This window comes from Passer domesticus, chromosome 2 (genome assembly GCF_036417665.1).
Source record: "Passer domesticus isolate bPasDom1 chromosome 2, bPasDom1.hap1, whole genome shotgun sequence".
Taxonomy (NCBI): domain Eukaryota; kingdom Metazoa; phylum Chordata; class Aves; order Passeriformes; family Passeridae; genus Passer; species Passer domesticus.
In genome coordinates this window covers 61015382-61032041 of record NC_087475.1, presented here as the reverse complement: position 1 = coordinate 61032041, position 16660 = coordinate 61015382, and the positions used below count along the sequence as shown (strand labels likewise).

At 38.1% G+C, this 16660-nt stretch overlaps 1 protein-coding gene across 6 annotated transcripts in view; it reads right to left on the bottom strand.

Moving 5' to 3' along the window:
• DGKH (diacylglycerol kinase eta) overlaps positions 1-16660 on the bottom strand; it is a 157720-nt gene that overhangs the window by 70938 nt on the left and 70122 nt on the right. For 3 of the 6 annotated variants that reach the window (XM_064408688.1, XM_064408689.1, XM_064408690.1), the window contains 2 exons: positions 5487-5597; positions 3181-3261 (listed from right to left, as the gene is read on the bottom strand). In XM_064408688.1, coding sequence (XP_064264758.1) covers positions 3181-3261; positions 5487-5597 — 192 coding nt within the window. Of the gene's footprint in view, positions 1-462; positions 606-3180; positions 3262-4306; positions 4441-5486; positions 5598-16660 lie in introns of those variants that run through there. The other 3 variants (XM_064408691.1, XM_064408695.1, XM_064408692.1) reach the window with 2 other exon arrangements.

The window sequence follows — 16660 nt, the reverse complement described above, 5'->3', positions numbered from 1 at the left end:
TGAGGAACATTGTCTGAATATGCCTGTTCAAGAATCCTTTTAGTATTTTAAAATCCCTTCCCTTATACCTGTTAGAACAAAAGCACACCACCACTGCTCTGCAAGCCCACACCTGCACACCAGAGAACACTTCAGCCCCATTCGGTCTCAAATCTTGTTTTAAGAACAATAAAGAGGATTTGTCTAAATGCACTCAAGGTACCAACAAGCCTACTTGCATCCCTGCAAACCAAAATGCACAAGGAATTACAGCTCTCAGCAGAACTGGTCACTGCCCCATCTGCTTCTGTGCAATGAGGGTGGGAGACTGATTCATCCCAGGAGCCTCCCCAAAGGGGTAACATGCTGAGCAGCTACACTCCTCTGGCTGTGCTGAGCCAACATAAACCAGCCCCCGAGGCAGAAGCAAAGTTCTGGGGGAAAACAGAGTACCCAATATCACTAGGAGGACTCAGCACTCACCCACGCCACTGAACTGGTTTGCTCAGGGGGCTGAGCAAACGCCCCCTGGGTTCCTGATGTGGCTGATGGAGATGGTGATGCAAATCTCTCACTGGCTGCTGGAATCTCTTCTCTCTCTTCCCATAGACGTGGGACACTAGTACCTAACAAGGCAGTTGGAAGAACCCAGCCTTGAGTGTCTTATGTAAAGGCTCTGAAGTCAATGGACACCTTTCCTTCTAGGTTACCTATTAACCTCTAGGTAAGGATGCTCAGAACTACAAAACAATTATAAACTCTTAAAAGGCAAGGTTGTACACTAGAAACTAATTGCTAGAAGTCAGTTGATTGTTCACTGAAAGGTAGATCATCAGCAACAAGGAAAAAAATGAAACAAATTAGCTGATTAAAGTCTATGAGCTCTGTGTTTTAATTAACAGATGTTATGTACCTCAAATTTTCCTTTAACCTCAACTTGTTTGCAGAGAGATAGCAAAAGTAATTCTGGTGAACAAACAGTGGTATTTAGTTACATAAAATATTCTGCAAGCTTGTGCATTACAAATAAACTCAACCTTAAATTTGTGTGTTATGACTAATTTTAGGACTTGAGTTTTATCCAAAATAAGAGCATGGAAAAACTTGACACACACACCTCTGCCTTCAAACAGACAAACTAGAAAGGGCAAAAGAAGGCAAAACAGTAATTTCTACAAGCTGGGAGTGGGAAATTGAGGGGACAGGGTGGGATCTAAGTGAAATGACAAAATTATTTTCAAACAAAAAATTAAAATATTTTTAAATATAAATTTGTAAAGGTGTGTTTTCCTGGAAAATTTGTCCTTTGGTGTATATTCCATCCACATCAGTTTGTGTTAAAAATATTATCTACTGGGACAAAGAAACAAGAGGAGTACATTAACTAGAGAAGGCTAAAGTTAAGGATTTAATTTTTGCTTTTTTTAACAAAGAGAATGCTAACAGATCACTTAGAACATAAATAAAAAGACCAGTAATTTTAAGAAAGGCAGAATCACCTTTTTAAGATGGAAGAAGATAAAAAGGCAAAAAGAAAAGTTTCTTTTTATTTATAAGGAGTATTGCTGGAGAGCTAACCACCCACTCCACTCCCAGCCCCTGAGTCCAAGCCAGTGCAGACGAGGTCAGAGATGTCTCACTTCACAGAGCTGTGTTGCTGGGAGACCGGGTTAGGCAAACACAAAGAAAGAAGTCAAAAGATTAAGCAAGATGACGACTATTACCATATTTCACAGTCAAATCAGACGACTCTTCAATCCAGGAGAACTTTACATCCAAATAATTTTTCAAAATGAATTTAAGGACTCCTTAGAGAAAACACTGTTTGCCCTAAAGTACCTAGGACATGAAAATAAACAGTATCTCTGAAGCTGTTAAAGCTGTAGCCAGAGATTTCTTTTTTCACTACTGTCTTCCCTGGAAGTCTTGATACCAGAAGCAAAACATGATTTTGGTGAAGAATGAGATGCTGAATGGGCCTAAAGGATTACAAAGGATACCAAAACACCAAGTATTGAACAAGGGGGGAGGGGGGGGGGGGGGCAGGGGGGAACAAACCCCCCCAAAAAAATCCCACTTTTCTGAAGAAGCAGAACTTTTAGGCAACGGAAAGAACCTTTCCAAAAGACAGGCTAGTACCTTACACAGCCACCACCTCACCTGAGACTTTCTGTCAAAGTAGTTTTTTTAACTGCATTCTTAGTCAGTAAAGCAGCTTAGACTGACACAACGCACTGGGCTGTCAATGCCAACATGAGCACATCTTTGAAATGCTCTGACTGCTTCAGCAGCTGCCTGGGAGGTACCACAGCAAAGAGAAAATATGAACCTCTCATGAGGCTTGCATTTGACTGCTTTGGAGAAGGAAGACTGGTAATATGAACTAATATTGGTCACCTGGGGAATTAAAAATGTTTGGAAAATCAAAAATTAACCTTTTAATAGAGATATGCAGTTAAGGAATGTCTCTAGAAGAAGAAGCCATTACAGTTAGTGGAACATCTTAAGATATCCTTCAAAAGGACAACTTCACCAATGGTATTCCTCATAACCAACTCATGTTCAAATCTTTTTTTTCCAAAGGCTAAGAATCAGCAGAGGAACTGTGTCAGACATTATCACTTAGTTCTAACAGACAGCTGAACAATAAATGAAGGATCATTTGTGTAAAAAACACCCGTGAACTCAGAGAAAGAGTCCAGTATTATTATACAGAACAGTACTCTATGTTCTTACAGCAGCATCAGAATCAAGGTACAACTGTAGGGACAGCTTTTCCATGTGTCTTAAAAACGTATATAGGTATGATTGGCAGTGAAAAAAGTAAAACACATTTCAATATAGGAAGAAACCAAAAATGTTAAGAAAATTAAAACAAAAACACAATTACATTTGATTTAATTCAGCATGTCACCTCAAAGAGAAACTATAGCACAAACCCATAATAAGCACTAAGTACTGAATCTTGTGTTTTTGAGGCCTTCTATCATCATCTTTTGAAACAACTGTCATCTCATATTTCTGCTCACTGAAATAAAATGCTGTATAGCTGACGTGGTATTGTTCTCATACATTAAAGCATTTCCAAAAAAAGACATTTTATTTCCAAACAGAGGAAAATAAGCAACTGAGAAGATCCTTGATTTTCTTAGTAACAGTCTATCCACAGCCTTCAAAAACAGTGTTAAAATTGTTCCATACCGTGAAGCTGTTGTTGACATTTTTTGTGCTTGATTCAGCTACACTGGCATCTGACAGGTCAACTTCATCAAATATTAGAGACTGTGAAGGGAAAAGAACATAGAAGCATTAAATTAAGTCTGGGCCCACTTTCAGCTATGCTTACAAAATGTGCTTTAATTTCATTGCATCTATTCCAATTAGAAAATAAAAATAGAAAATAAAAGTAGCGAAAAAAATAGAACACACTGATGATGTGATAAAATTTCATAATTGGCCCTAAACACAGTCCTACTTGCTATTCTAAATGGTACATGAGAGCATAAAAAAGGGCTCAATAATCATATTGCTTTAAAATCTCTTTTAAAAGAAGGGGTTTTTTTTACATGAAGCTTTAGAGTGTCGACTGTGCAGCATAAATGCAGTGTCAGAGGAAAGAGATTCACACACAGTAAAATGTAAATTAATTATTTAATTTTAGGATGGAAGCCTAAAGTCACATAGGAAGCTATGATATAGTATCCATATGAGAAGATGCATCTCAAAGGGCTGAACTGATCCCCTCTACTCCTTTGTCTGATATTCAAACACGAGAAATTTATGTCTACTCTAAACACTCCAGCCTCTGGAAAAGGATCAATTAGGTTTTGTTATGCTAATGATGGGTTTTGTAACACAGAAGAGCAGTCCAACAAAAATGTCTGTTTTTTTAGCCCTAACATGTTTTTCTTCTTCCATGCCACAGGGAGGAGAATCAATACTGGGGGAGTTTCAGCATGTCTGGATTCAGCATGCCTTTGAGTATCAGCACAATTGCCTGCTCGTATCTTCTTTTCTCATCTTTATCATAGAATCACAGAATGTTTTTAGTTGGAAGGGACCTTAAAGATCATACCTCCAAACCCCCTGCCATGGTCCAGGTAGCTCAAAGGCCCACCCAACCTGGCCTTGAACATTTCCAGGGACAGGGCATCCACAGTTTCTCTGAGCAGCCTGTGCCAGGGTCTCACCACCCCTACAGTAAAGAGCATCTTTCTGCCTAATATCCAGATATGGATATTATGGCTCCTCTTTCGGTTTAAAGCCATTCCCCATTGTCCTATGACCATGTGCCCTTGTAAAAAGTCCCCCTCCAGCTCCATTTTACCTCTTCTAGGTACTAGAAGGCTGCTACAAGGTCCCAGATCTGTCAGTCTGTCTTCATAAGAGAGGTGCTCCAGCCCTCTGCTCATCTTTGGGTCTCTCCTCTGGACATGCTACAACAGTTCCATGGTTCCCAAGACAGCAAGGGCACAGACCTCTTGGAGCGAGACCAACAGAGACCCAAAATATTCCATACTCCTCATCTAACATGGTAGGCTCACATTTTCAAAACATCTCAGCATCGTACTGTGATTTGAGGTTGCCTTTCTCAGAGCTCTTATCTGCCATGCTTATCTTTTATATAAACTGCTCGTGGTCTCACCGATTGCTGAGAGGTTTGACAACAGAGCTCCTGCAGAGCTGGGCTCCCTGAAGCAATGGTGCTTTTCTTGATTCATTATAGCTACACAACAGTGCACCGAGAAGCTGCAGTCCTACAGTCCCACAAGGAGACATCTCTATGCCTTTACTTAGAGTTTTGTTGAGAAAACAAGGCTATAGAAGATGATGGAGACATGAAGCACCTCACCTACAGCTCCTATGAGATGCTGCAACCCCACAGGGTAAAGGAGAGTAACACCCACAGCTATGAAACAGCACAATCTGAGTCAGTCAAAATGCTCTTGGCCTCAGCCTTGGGAGGGAGGAAGGAAATGCCTTTCAAAGAGAAGATAAGTATTCCCCTCTGCCCACCCCCAATTCTCCCACCAAAAAAATTCAATAGATGGGAAACAGCTTTTTCCCTTATATATCAGTTTTGGCAGAAAATCAGCCTATCTTGATTTCACATAAATATTTCTATGGGTATCAGAGCAGAAGAGTTTTAATAGAATGCAGCCTTAGTGATAACTTTTAAGCATTATCCAGTTATTACTTTTTTGACTATCTGAGAGCCACAAAAAACCCCACAACTCCTTAAAATGACTTTATTATTTGTCTGAATAGACAAAAAGGTTAAAATAACTGTGATAAACTTCATACGAAAAAAATCAGGAGATATTACCAATCTCTCTTAAAGCTAATTTAACCCATTATATCCTATATACAGCAGTTTTTACATAAAACATCTGTGAACTAATAATTTAATTATTATTATTAAACTGATTAAATGTATTAAACTTGTAAACCTAAACAAAAATGAAGTTACAAGTAAATGGCATTAGACACTAGTAGCATAGAATTACCTTTGAATCCTTAGCATAGTAAAGGGTACGACCTCGAAGTTTGAAATAGCGCTTTTTCCACCTCTGAAAAGAGCTGGTTTGCTTCAGTAGTAATCCTTCTTTTATACTTGTCTGAAAAATATTAAAATATAGAAACATGTAGAAACAGCTGCACATATAAAGTTATGATTTTTTAAATTTATGTTACACCTCAATATAACTGTGAATTTAAACTTTATTTATTCACATTAAATAGACACTAATTCTTCAGACCACCAGTTTTTGCATTGCTATTTTTTAAATAATAACAAAGTTGACAAAATGCTAATTTTACATGTAAACTGCAGAGGCAGTCAAGAGGCATATAATTTTGTGTGTATCTGAAGATACACACAAAATAATTCAATTGTCTGGATAGTTGCAAAGCCACAAATATTAAACTGATGGTGGCACAACATGGGAAAAAATACTAAAACCATCAACAGAAGGTAATTTCCAGTTCCAAAATTGATTATGTTGAGGAGAAAAACAATTTTCACACCGATACTAATTCAACAGGGTACTTAAATATGTCTGATTCAAGCACAAGAATGACTTTAAAATAGAGGGAATAATCCAGTTTGATGCAAGTCATGCAAGACTTTGAGTGTGTTGCAGAACTGAAGCCTTCATCATGAAATCATCTAAGTATTAGAGATAATTATTATTTGGAAAGTGTGAGAACCACAACAGATAGGGATATTTTTACCATGTACATCTTTTTAGGCAAAAAATTACTCACTGATCCAGACCTTTCCACTGCATACTGAATCCTGTCTATATAAATCCCATTTTTAAAATAAGAGGCCAATTAGTATATTTTAAAGATGTGTGCTTTTTGCACCAGTGTGTATGGGATTCATCCGATTAGAGAAATTCTCCACTTAATTAGACAAAACTACAGAAACACAGAATAATAATTGCACGAGTCTCAAATTTTCTTCAGTGGTGAAGCACACAAGATGTAGGAAAAAGAGCAAGTATGTTTGGCTATTATATTGCAAAATTACTATTTCCAGAACATTTCCCATTTGTAATGTTATAACGTGGTAAGAATCTTATAATACAATTTCTGGATAATGTGGGACAAACATCATTTGAAGTTATTCTAGACCTTCTGGAAACTTAACCAAGACCAAAAGTTTATAAACACCTTCTATTATCAGATGTGAAATTCTCTTGAACTTTAATGCAAGTAATAAAAACACAGAAAAAGCAGAAAGCACTTTACTGTTCCTACCATTTCCTCGAAATGAGAAACACTGCTGTTATGTACAGAGATCCCAACCTTAATTTAGATAGCCCTAACGTCACAAACCAAAAATGTGGTCCAACGATCACAAAGCAATGGAATTAATGCCCTCAAAAAAGCAACCCTCTCCAATCAAACATTGTAGCTGAAAGTTTAGATTTGTCACAGTTTCCTTCACATGCCAACGCCTGGACCAGTGGATTCAGTCTCAGCCCTATTGCTCTAGCTAAGGGATAGCAATTCTCAGTGGAAAGGGTCTGCTCACCAAACCCCATTTTAAGACACTTTGCAATTTTCTGATCAGACCCCAAGATAAGCTAGTTTTCCATGATATAATTAGATTTAATCAGTTAGCAAATACAAGCACTTCTTCAAAGTTGTCTGCTGTAGCCATGCAGCACCTGTGCTTCATAGCATGCTCTGAGATTTTGGAAGCTCATCATGAGTATGGGAGCAGACGACGTGTGTGTTTCTCAAGGGTCAGAAGATGCTAAGACTAGAGAAATTCAGTTCCAAGGAAATGGTACTCCACATTAATGACAGACACTGACTTACTGCAAAAATTTCCAAAATGGAAGGAAATCCACACTCCCTAAAGTGCACTAGGTATTGTAGGAGACACAGAACATATATTATGTTTAATACTTTTGGGAATTTTAAACTCTGTTAAAAAAACATAACACTCCCTTAACCTTGATGTTATTACTCATGAAAGAATTAGTTAAGTCTTTCTTGTCATTTTTATGCATACTAAACCATTGTCTCCTACTTACTCCTTAAACACCAATATCCCTAATAATAAACCAATACCTTCAAAATTACATCTATTTTGAAAGTCAGACATTTGAAATTAGCTTCTTAATGCTGGCAGTAAATAACCTCGCAGACTCTACAGAATTTATTTTTGCATAATTTTTTTTTTTTAAATCTTGTCAACATTTACTCAAGAAGTAGAAGTACTTAATGAAATTTACATTTTACCACAAATAACTACACTAGGCTGAGGTTTGACCATCTTAAATAGAAAAATCCATGGCTGCAGGCATCAAAACTGAGCACAAAGCTTTAGCCCAATATCCTTAATTAACTTTATTTAGATGCTAAAATGTTTAAAATTCCATCTGCCAATGAGTCATTAAGTAATCTGCTAATAATACTTTCCTGAGTCTATACCAAGTAAGGGCCTTTCCAGTAATTTGAGATTGGAAGGGACCTCCCAGGTTGTTGAATTTGGGTCCTCATTATTTCCTAGGCACAGGTCATGTTAAGTTTTTCAAAAGCAATGATCAGGCTATAACTACACCTTAAGAAAGTAGTTATTTTTCTTCTCCCCATGGCAATTAAGACAGTGCTGCAAGATCTCACTGTTCTGAGAAGCCTTTTTATAATTAATCCCAGCTGGACATTAAATCTGAAGCATAAGCAATAATCACTCCAATTACATTAACTTCTTTTCTACTGTAATTTAGGAGAAACAAGAAGTACAGATCCCACAATCTCACACTACTTTTCACTTTTACAGAACTACCTCTCATCAGCTTGCCAAAACCTCTGAACTTCCCCATCCTGCATCTCATGTCATCTAGTAATACAGTGTCCCTCCAGAAGTATAGAACTATAATTAGAACAGAATAGAATAGAATCCTTAACAATCTTTACTATTTTAGCCATTAGTAAAGAAAATTATTGCCACTATTACAATCACAACATCACAGCGTTCCACTGGGGTATATCTTCCAGAAGAAATCTAATTATAAAAATCACAGCCATTTTTCATAAAATTAAGGAGTACATATGTGTTCAATTATCCAAGAATGTCAAATGCAACTCTGCAACTCCAAAATCTCAACAACAACAACAAAAAAATTGGATTTGGGCGTATACAGATCACTAAAAATGAGAAACATCCTCTTTTGTATCAGCAGATTTTAAAGTGTCCAGTATATAACACCTGAAAAGTCAAACCAACAATTTTTATTTAAAAGAAAACCAACCACATTGCCTTACTTCTAATTCACTCATTTTGTAAAGCCCCACATTTCTGCAAAGGTTAATTTTTTACTTCTGCTGCTGCCAGAAAGACAGAAAGAAAGGAGAAAATATTCTGAATTTAAAAAATAATAAACTAATTGTGAACTGATTATTGGCAACTACAAACTAAACCACTACATGATTAGTCTACCCTCTACTTCTTTTCATGTAAATAAGTGGACATGCTGCACAAAATGTATCAGGAGACCGAATAAGAGAACATGAGGAAATTTCTGAATGTGAAGAGGATGAAAATGAGAACAGGAAAGGCCATAAAACAGGGCAGCCAGATGCAAACAGGAAATTAGGAACATGAAGAAGAATTTTAAGATAACCTTGCAATAGATGCTCATGCTGAGACCAAAATGTTCATAAAGCTCTGAAAGATGAAACACAGCTAGCAGGTTGGCAGGATAATTTTCCAACAGAAGTGTGAGAAGGGTACTCAAGGATGAGAAGGCTACAGGAAAGAAGCTTATCAAATCCTTAGCATCTGCCTTTACCAATGAAGATGATGAGGTACTATCTCACACAGCGTGTTCTCCACAACATCAGAACAGCTGCATGGACATGGAGGGCACATATGGAAGTAGTAGACCAACCAAATCACTAAGTCATGTGGGCCAGGTGGCATTGAACTGGGAGCCTTGAGGGTCCCAAAAGGACCACTGATACTAACATTCACTCCTGGCAGGACAGTGGAGTCCACACAAAAGAATATTGCTGAGCCCATACGTATCCAACCAGAAAAAGTCAACAGAGCTTTTGTGAAGGAAAATACTGCCCTGCTACCTACCATGTGTTCAGGAGGTGTAGAGGAAGGCAAATAGATAAATTAGAATCCTGTAGACCTGGATTTTCAGAAATCTTTTGACAAGGATTCCCTCCAAAGAATACAGAAGAAATTTTATTCGAATTAAATTGGGAAAAGGGGCATGGTGGGAACTGAAAGCTGTTTCAAGGAAAAAGCTAAACCTCATTAACATCCTCACATCAACTTCAAATAAAGAGATCTGTGAGTCACAGTTCACAGTTTTCTAAGCTCAACCACAGCCAAAAATGCCATGCAATTTTGCCTATCACTAAGAAAAGCAAGAAACCCAAGACAGAATATAATTTTGCTGCTCTATAACACTGTTGTGTCAGACAGTCTGCTCTTTCTAACTCATGAAATGGGGTTAAGAGAAGGTACAGAGAAGGACAACACAAATGATTCACAGAACAGTAGCTGCCTCACAACAAGAGAGATTGAAGAGCAGAAGACCAAGGGGTGATATGAACAACGTTTAAAAAAGCATTAAGGAAAACAAGCTGACTGAAGAACTATAGCTCACCAAAGCCCACAATATTATAACACAGAGGAATGTGACAAAACTACATTGAGATCAGCTTAGCAAAGATAAAAAGTAGCACATCTTTACACAGAAGGTAGTGATTTTGTGAAGCTTGCTAGCACAAGAGATTGTACAGGCAGACAGCGTCAGAAGCACAAAAAAAGAATGGACAAATTCAAGAACAGTGTAGCTGTATGTGGTCCCCTTAATTTGCCATGAGAAAGTACCATGGGAATGCACCAGACTCACATGCTGCTCCTGAACAGCCTTTTCTATTCCACTGCTGAAAGTGGATCATTGTGCAACCAAGCAAAAAATGTCACAGGTTGAGTTTCCACTGTTATGTAGACAGCATCTTTTTTGCTTTCAAGTCTGATGTTCGTATTTGCAAGTGGGCCTAGGCCTTCACTTACCATAACAATGAGTATTTGGATTCTTGACAGACCAGGCAATTAAAGGAAAAAAAAATAAAGAGAGAGCGATTATATGATGATACTCTTTGATATTAATTCTCTCCTGTAATAATTCCTATTCCTGTGACCTTGTCGAGTACCAGAATAAAACCAACCCCCTTCTTTTCAGTATTGGAACATTTTTACCATCTGCACAAGTAAGGCTTTAGGCAGACAGTGTCTTCATCACTTTACAAGGTAAAATCTCACAGCTCATAGTAACTCAGAGCCCTTAAAATATTCCATGTGTTCAGTGGATTAAAAGTTATTTTTATTATTAAAAATGTGACAATCAAACACTTGATTTATATTAAAATTATTACTCGGGAACTCCAAGCCTGTGATTTTCTTGACAATCTCTGTATAGCAGCTTCCATTACTGTCACTTAGGCTGACAGAATTTTCATTAGTTATGTCAAAATAAAAATAGATTTTATCTACCAAGAATAAAAAACTTCAGCAGCAGCTTACTGCAAGGTTACATTTTTATTGAAGATTCCTGTTCACAGTGAAGGGAGCCTAACATTCGAAAATTAAAACCAAACAATGAATCTATGAATTTATACAGCTAAAAAGCATCAAAATAAATTTGAAAATCAGTATGTTGATGAGCTAACATTGTTTTAATATCAAGAAAATCTTAATAAAACAAAATCACCAAGAACTGGTAGCTCAGTGGAGCAAATGGAGCTGTATCATGGGGTACCTAAAGCACAACACTTGCCTCAACTGAGATGCCCCAGGCTGTTGCTGCTAACACATCCTCCAGGTTACACCAGTGACAGAAATCTCAAAATGCAGCAAGTTGCACATGCTCAGTCTGTCACTGTTGATGACAGTTATCCCTCTATTATTAAAGAAAAAAAACCCAGACCAGCTAGCTGTGAGAAAACAGCTTTCCAAAATCTCAGAATGAAAGCCAGTCACACACCCCACCAAAACACTAACTTGTGAGTAAACACAACCATTTCTGTGTAACAATAAACACCATGTTTCTCTAAAGTTATTCTTATACTCAATATTTTGGGGTCATTTGTGTGGATGGACTCTAACCTAAGTAAAACTCCAATACAAATAAATGCAATTATACAGCTGTGCAGTGTCCTTCTTCCTCAACCTTGTTTTCCCTTCATGATCCCAGCCTATGACAAGGAAACATATTTTTGCACTACTATTGTTAAAATAAATAATAATTTTTAAAAATCTTTAAACTTCCTCTAATTGGAACATATGGTAATGCAGTAAGACATGAAGTAAATAAGAAATTACAGAGAAACTGCCATAATAAAAATATCTTAGTAGCAATGTGAAATACAATTAGCAGACTGATTTAAAAATAGAGGTTATAGCAGGTAACAAATATAAGTAAGATATTGCCATATTAGGATAAAACATTACACTTGGAATTAAAAAAAAAAAATAAACAAATACCCTATTTTAGATATAAAGTGCATACTAGATTGAGAATGAAGAAGAAACTTTATCTGCAGTTCAAGTATTTAAACTCCTAATTTCTACTCATGTACAGCATGTTGCTCTCACTCTCTGTTCTCATTAATCAGGGCATAAAACAGCTGCAATTCACTGAAAAAGGATAAAACATTTCACAGGACTGCAACTTGGTGCCAAAGATTTAAGAGTATTGGTGTTGTAACACAACTCACCTAACTTTGAGCAGTATTTCACAGCTACCATTTGGAGTTTCAGTAGTTGTTCCTTTTAAATTGCACATGCTCTAAGCAGAGAGATTTAAAACGGCTAAGTCTAACTGGTTTTGAGACAGAAGAATATATATGGTGCATATTTCATAAATAAAAAATATAAAAAATAAAACTCAAAGAGTCAAAGCATTCAGCTGGAGAGATTTTCTTCCTTTACCAGAATAATCCAGACCCTCTCTCAACTGCAGAGGTGACATTTCATTTTAATTAAAAATCTTCATAAATGGCTTTTTTAAAGATAGGGACTTCAGAAGTAATAAAAGTGAAACTATAAAGTCATTAACAATTCCTATTCTTACAGATGAGAAAATTATAGGAAAGAATGTTGGAAAACACAGACTTGTAAACAAAGCTGCAGGACAAAGAAATGCATTTTGAGACATAACGTAGCACAAAACTTTCTAAATACTTGTACTCTAATTCTGGTAGTGTTGGTTCAGGTCCAATATATTTACAATTAAGGAGCATGGCTGTTGCAGAATCACAGAACAGCTGAGATTGGAGAGGATCTTTGGAGACCCATACAGTCCAGCCCACCTCACAAAGCAGTTACCTGGAGCAGTTCACCCAAGGATATCTATGTATCTCCATACATATATCTGAGTGTCTCCAAGGACAGATATTCCACAACTTACCCAGGCAAATGTTCAACCTGTCTTAATGTTCAATCACCCTCAAAAGAGGGAGGGTAAAAATTAAAAAAAAAAAAAAAAGTCAAAAATAGTTTTTTTTCTTGTGTTTAAATGTTGTGGTTTCTGTATTTCAATCTGTGCCTGTTGCCTCTTGCCCTGTCATTGGGTACCAGTGAGCCTGACTGCTTTCCTTACACTCCTCAGATATTTTTATTTATTCATATGATCCCTTCCAGCTTTCTCTTCTTCAGGATAAGCAGTCACAGATCTCTCAGCCTCTTGTCATATCAAAGATGCTCCAGCCTCTTAGCCATTGTTTTGGCCTGCCACTGGACTCTCTCCAGCACGGCCACGTCTGACTGGTACTGAGCAGCCCAGAACTGGGCACAGCACTCAGGGTGTGTCCTCACCAGGGACGAGCAGAAGATCATCTCCCTTGACCTGCTGGCAATTCTCCCAAACACAGCCCAGCATCCTGTTGGTCTTCATTGTCCCATGACCCTCCTCTGCCACACTGCTTTCCAATCAGTCAGCCAGCCTGCCCACTGCTACAGTGGGATAGGATTCTTCCTCCTCAAATGTAAGACATTGCCTTTGTTGAACTTCATGGGGTTTCTGTTGGCCCATTCCTGCAGCATCTCCCTCTCTGAATGGGAGCACAGCCATCTGGCACATCAGACATTTCTCCTCATTTTGCATTGTCCATACACTTGGCAGCTACACCCTGCATTATCATCCAGGCCTTAACGGAGATGTTGCACAGCACTGACCCCAGTAACAACACCAGGGTTGGGTTTACCCAACTACTGGTTTACCCCCAGGGATAAACCAGTAGTAACTGACCTCTAACTGGACTTTGTGCCACTAATCACCACGTTTGCTCCATCACCTTCCAAGGAATAGAGATGGGGCAGCTGGTCTGTACTTCCCCAGATCCTCCTTCTTCCTTTTCTTGAATATGAGTGACATTTGCTTTTTTCCAGTGCTCAGGAACCTCCCCTAGTGGCTATGACCTTGGAAAGGTAACGGAGAATGGCCTTGCACCGCCATCAAGCAGCTCCCTCAGCACTGCACTGAGATGAGTAGCCCAGAAGGACCACTGGACTTGTGTTCATGCACTTTAAGTATTCCCAAACTTGATGTTCCTTCACCTTCCAGCACTTTCCAACTGGTCACAGGCAGCTGGGATTTCAGAGGGCTGGTGTGAACAGTAAAGACCAGGGTAAAGTCCCATGCCTCATTTAGCAACAGCCATGAGTTTGCCCCACTCTTCCTTCTTCTACTGATATACCTGCACAAGACCTGTTCATTGGCCTTCACATCCCTTGCTAGACTCTAGTGCAGGTGGGCTTTGGCGTTCCTAATCCCACTCATGCATGACTGCTTCTCTAAATTCCTTCTGGATCACTTGTCATTGCTTTCAGTTTTTGTACACTTCCTTTTAATGTAAGCGTTTTCATAAGTGTCCTGTTCACCCATGCATTACACTGCTCTTAAGACTGGGACTGTGACAAAACTCATTCTCTCTGTCTTTTATTTCCATCAGTTCTAAATGTGAAAGCCCATGGAGCAAAACGGCACCTTTTTTCTAAGATTTCTTTTCCTAGAATTCCTTACAAATATTACTGAGGAACCTACACCTTGAACAATTTTTTCTCAATGCAGATTTTCTTCTATGAAAATCTACAAGTTCTAGACAATGTCTGGAGGCCAAATTTGCACCAGAAATTCCAGTCCCAGTTACTGTATCTTAATTCTTTCGGAGTTATTAAATTTAGTAGGTGAGTATTTTATAGCTTGATATATTTTGGACAAAATTAGTTTGTGATGTAATACTGAGTAAGTGCCAAACAGATCTGAAGTTTACTTCCAGGCCACTAACAGCCTTCTGTAAGCAGAGACATTATGCTGGTACATTCACTTGTTTATGCAGCTACACATAAATATTACACATGTACCTACTGAACCATTATAAATTTAGGAAACAGCTTATTACCTGTGCTGATGAGTTTCAGTATTTAAAGAGAGCTTATGAAAGAGGGACTTTTTACAAGGGCATGTAGTATCAGGACATGGCAGACAAGAGGGAATGAAACTGAAACAGGGCAGATTTAGATTAGATACAAGGAAGAAATTCTTTCTTGTGAGGGTGCTGAGACACTGGAACAGGTTGCCCAAAGAAGCTATAGATTCCCCATTCCTGGCAGTGTTCAAGGCCAGGTTGGATGGAGCTTTGAGCAACATGGTCCCTGAAAGGTGAAAAGTGTCCCTGCCCATGGCATAGGGGTTGGAAATAGAAGATATTTAATGCCCCTTTGAACACACACCACCATTCCATGATTCCATGCAACAGGAATTGGAGAGCACGAAAGTGACACAGCTGGACACAGCATCTCATAAGACTGCATTCACTGCTTCTGTAGAGATAATCTTCACGTGTTCAGTTTCCAACCATAGAATCCCTAGACAGAATCACGGGGGCTCTAGAAACTGAGTTTTCACATGATCTGTCATTACAAAAATACACCACCCTTATTTTCTTTCTATTTGAATGAAGTCTTCATCTGTCTTTGTCAGCTATCCTTGAGCTATTCCCAGAAGACATTTTCCTAAGACGTTCATAAAGCCCTCAGTTACAGAGATTCTTTACCACTAAAATTGATTCCCTTCTGTAAACTTTTCTTGTTTCCCTTTAAACTCATAAAGTGCTTTGGTAGGACAACGATGCAGATGTGAAACACCAACAATTTAATTCAAAGGCTGTTACTAACTCACAGTACTTTTTAATGACAAAGCACTCGATAGGACAATGGTTACAGTTCTTTACTTGGTGCATTCCAACTTTCTTTTGTTAAAATCACACTAACTTTTCAGCAGGAGAAAGTAATATGGACACACAGCTTTTAAATGAGTAATAAGGTTGTTCTGCTTTTACACCAAAGTAATTCACAATCAACCAATAAATGCACAAACCAAATTTACATCTAGAAGTATTTTTAAACACAACAAAGATAGAAAATTGTTTTCCACACACGATGTATGTCATGGAAGTCTTCTATCCTGTTATGTACTAAGATTAAACTTAACATACAGCCCTAGAGGTAAACATGATTGTGCTCTGAAACTTCTCAATTAAGTTTCTCACACCATCTTCAACAGCATTTATGAGTTAGAAACTCTACTCTACTCTGGAATGCAGACCAAGTGTCCTATTTATTTTAGTGGCCTTTCACATAAATGTGAAAAGCATGGAAAATATTTTTTAAAAATATATATGGTTAATCAGATTTCCTCTAAGATTTCCTGGTCATATTTCTTTGGTATCTACTCTATTCTGCTTAAAATACTTTTATCTTCATAGTTGCTTACTTGTGTTTAATACAGGTACAAAAAAGTTCTGACATTTATCACATTTCTAAGCTTTAAGTACTTAAGGGACATCTGGAGTTGCTATCTTTTCCCTTCAACAAGAGCTGGAGGGCTTTTTAAGATACACCCTAGAAAATTTTGCTTTCTCCTACACTGTGACAGTCATGGAAGGGAGGGTGCAGCCACTCTGAAGTATTTCAGGTCAAGCAGTTAAGTCTGAGCTGTGACAGTACCCTCAGATGCTGCAATGACTGATGTACAACATGCATGCCTTGGGACCTGTAATTTTGAGCAGAAAGGCAGAGCAGGTCTCCTGAGCACTAAACCCACCAAAACTTCTGAGCCAGAGCATCCCATTATCTCTG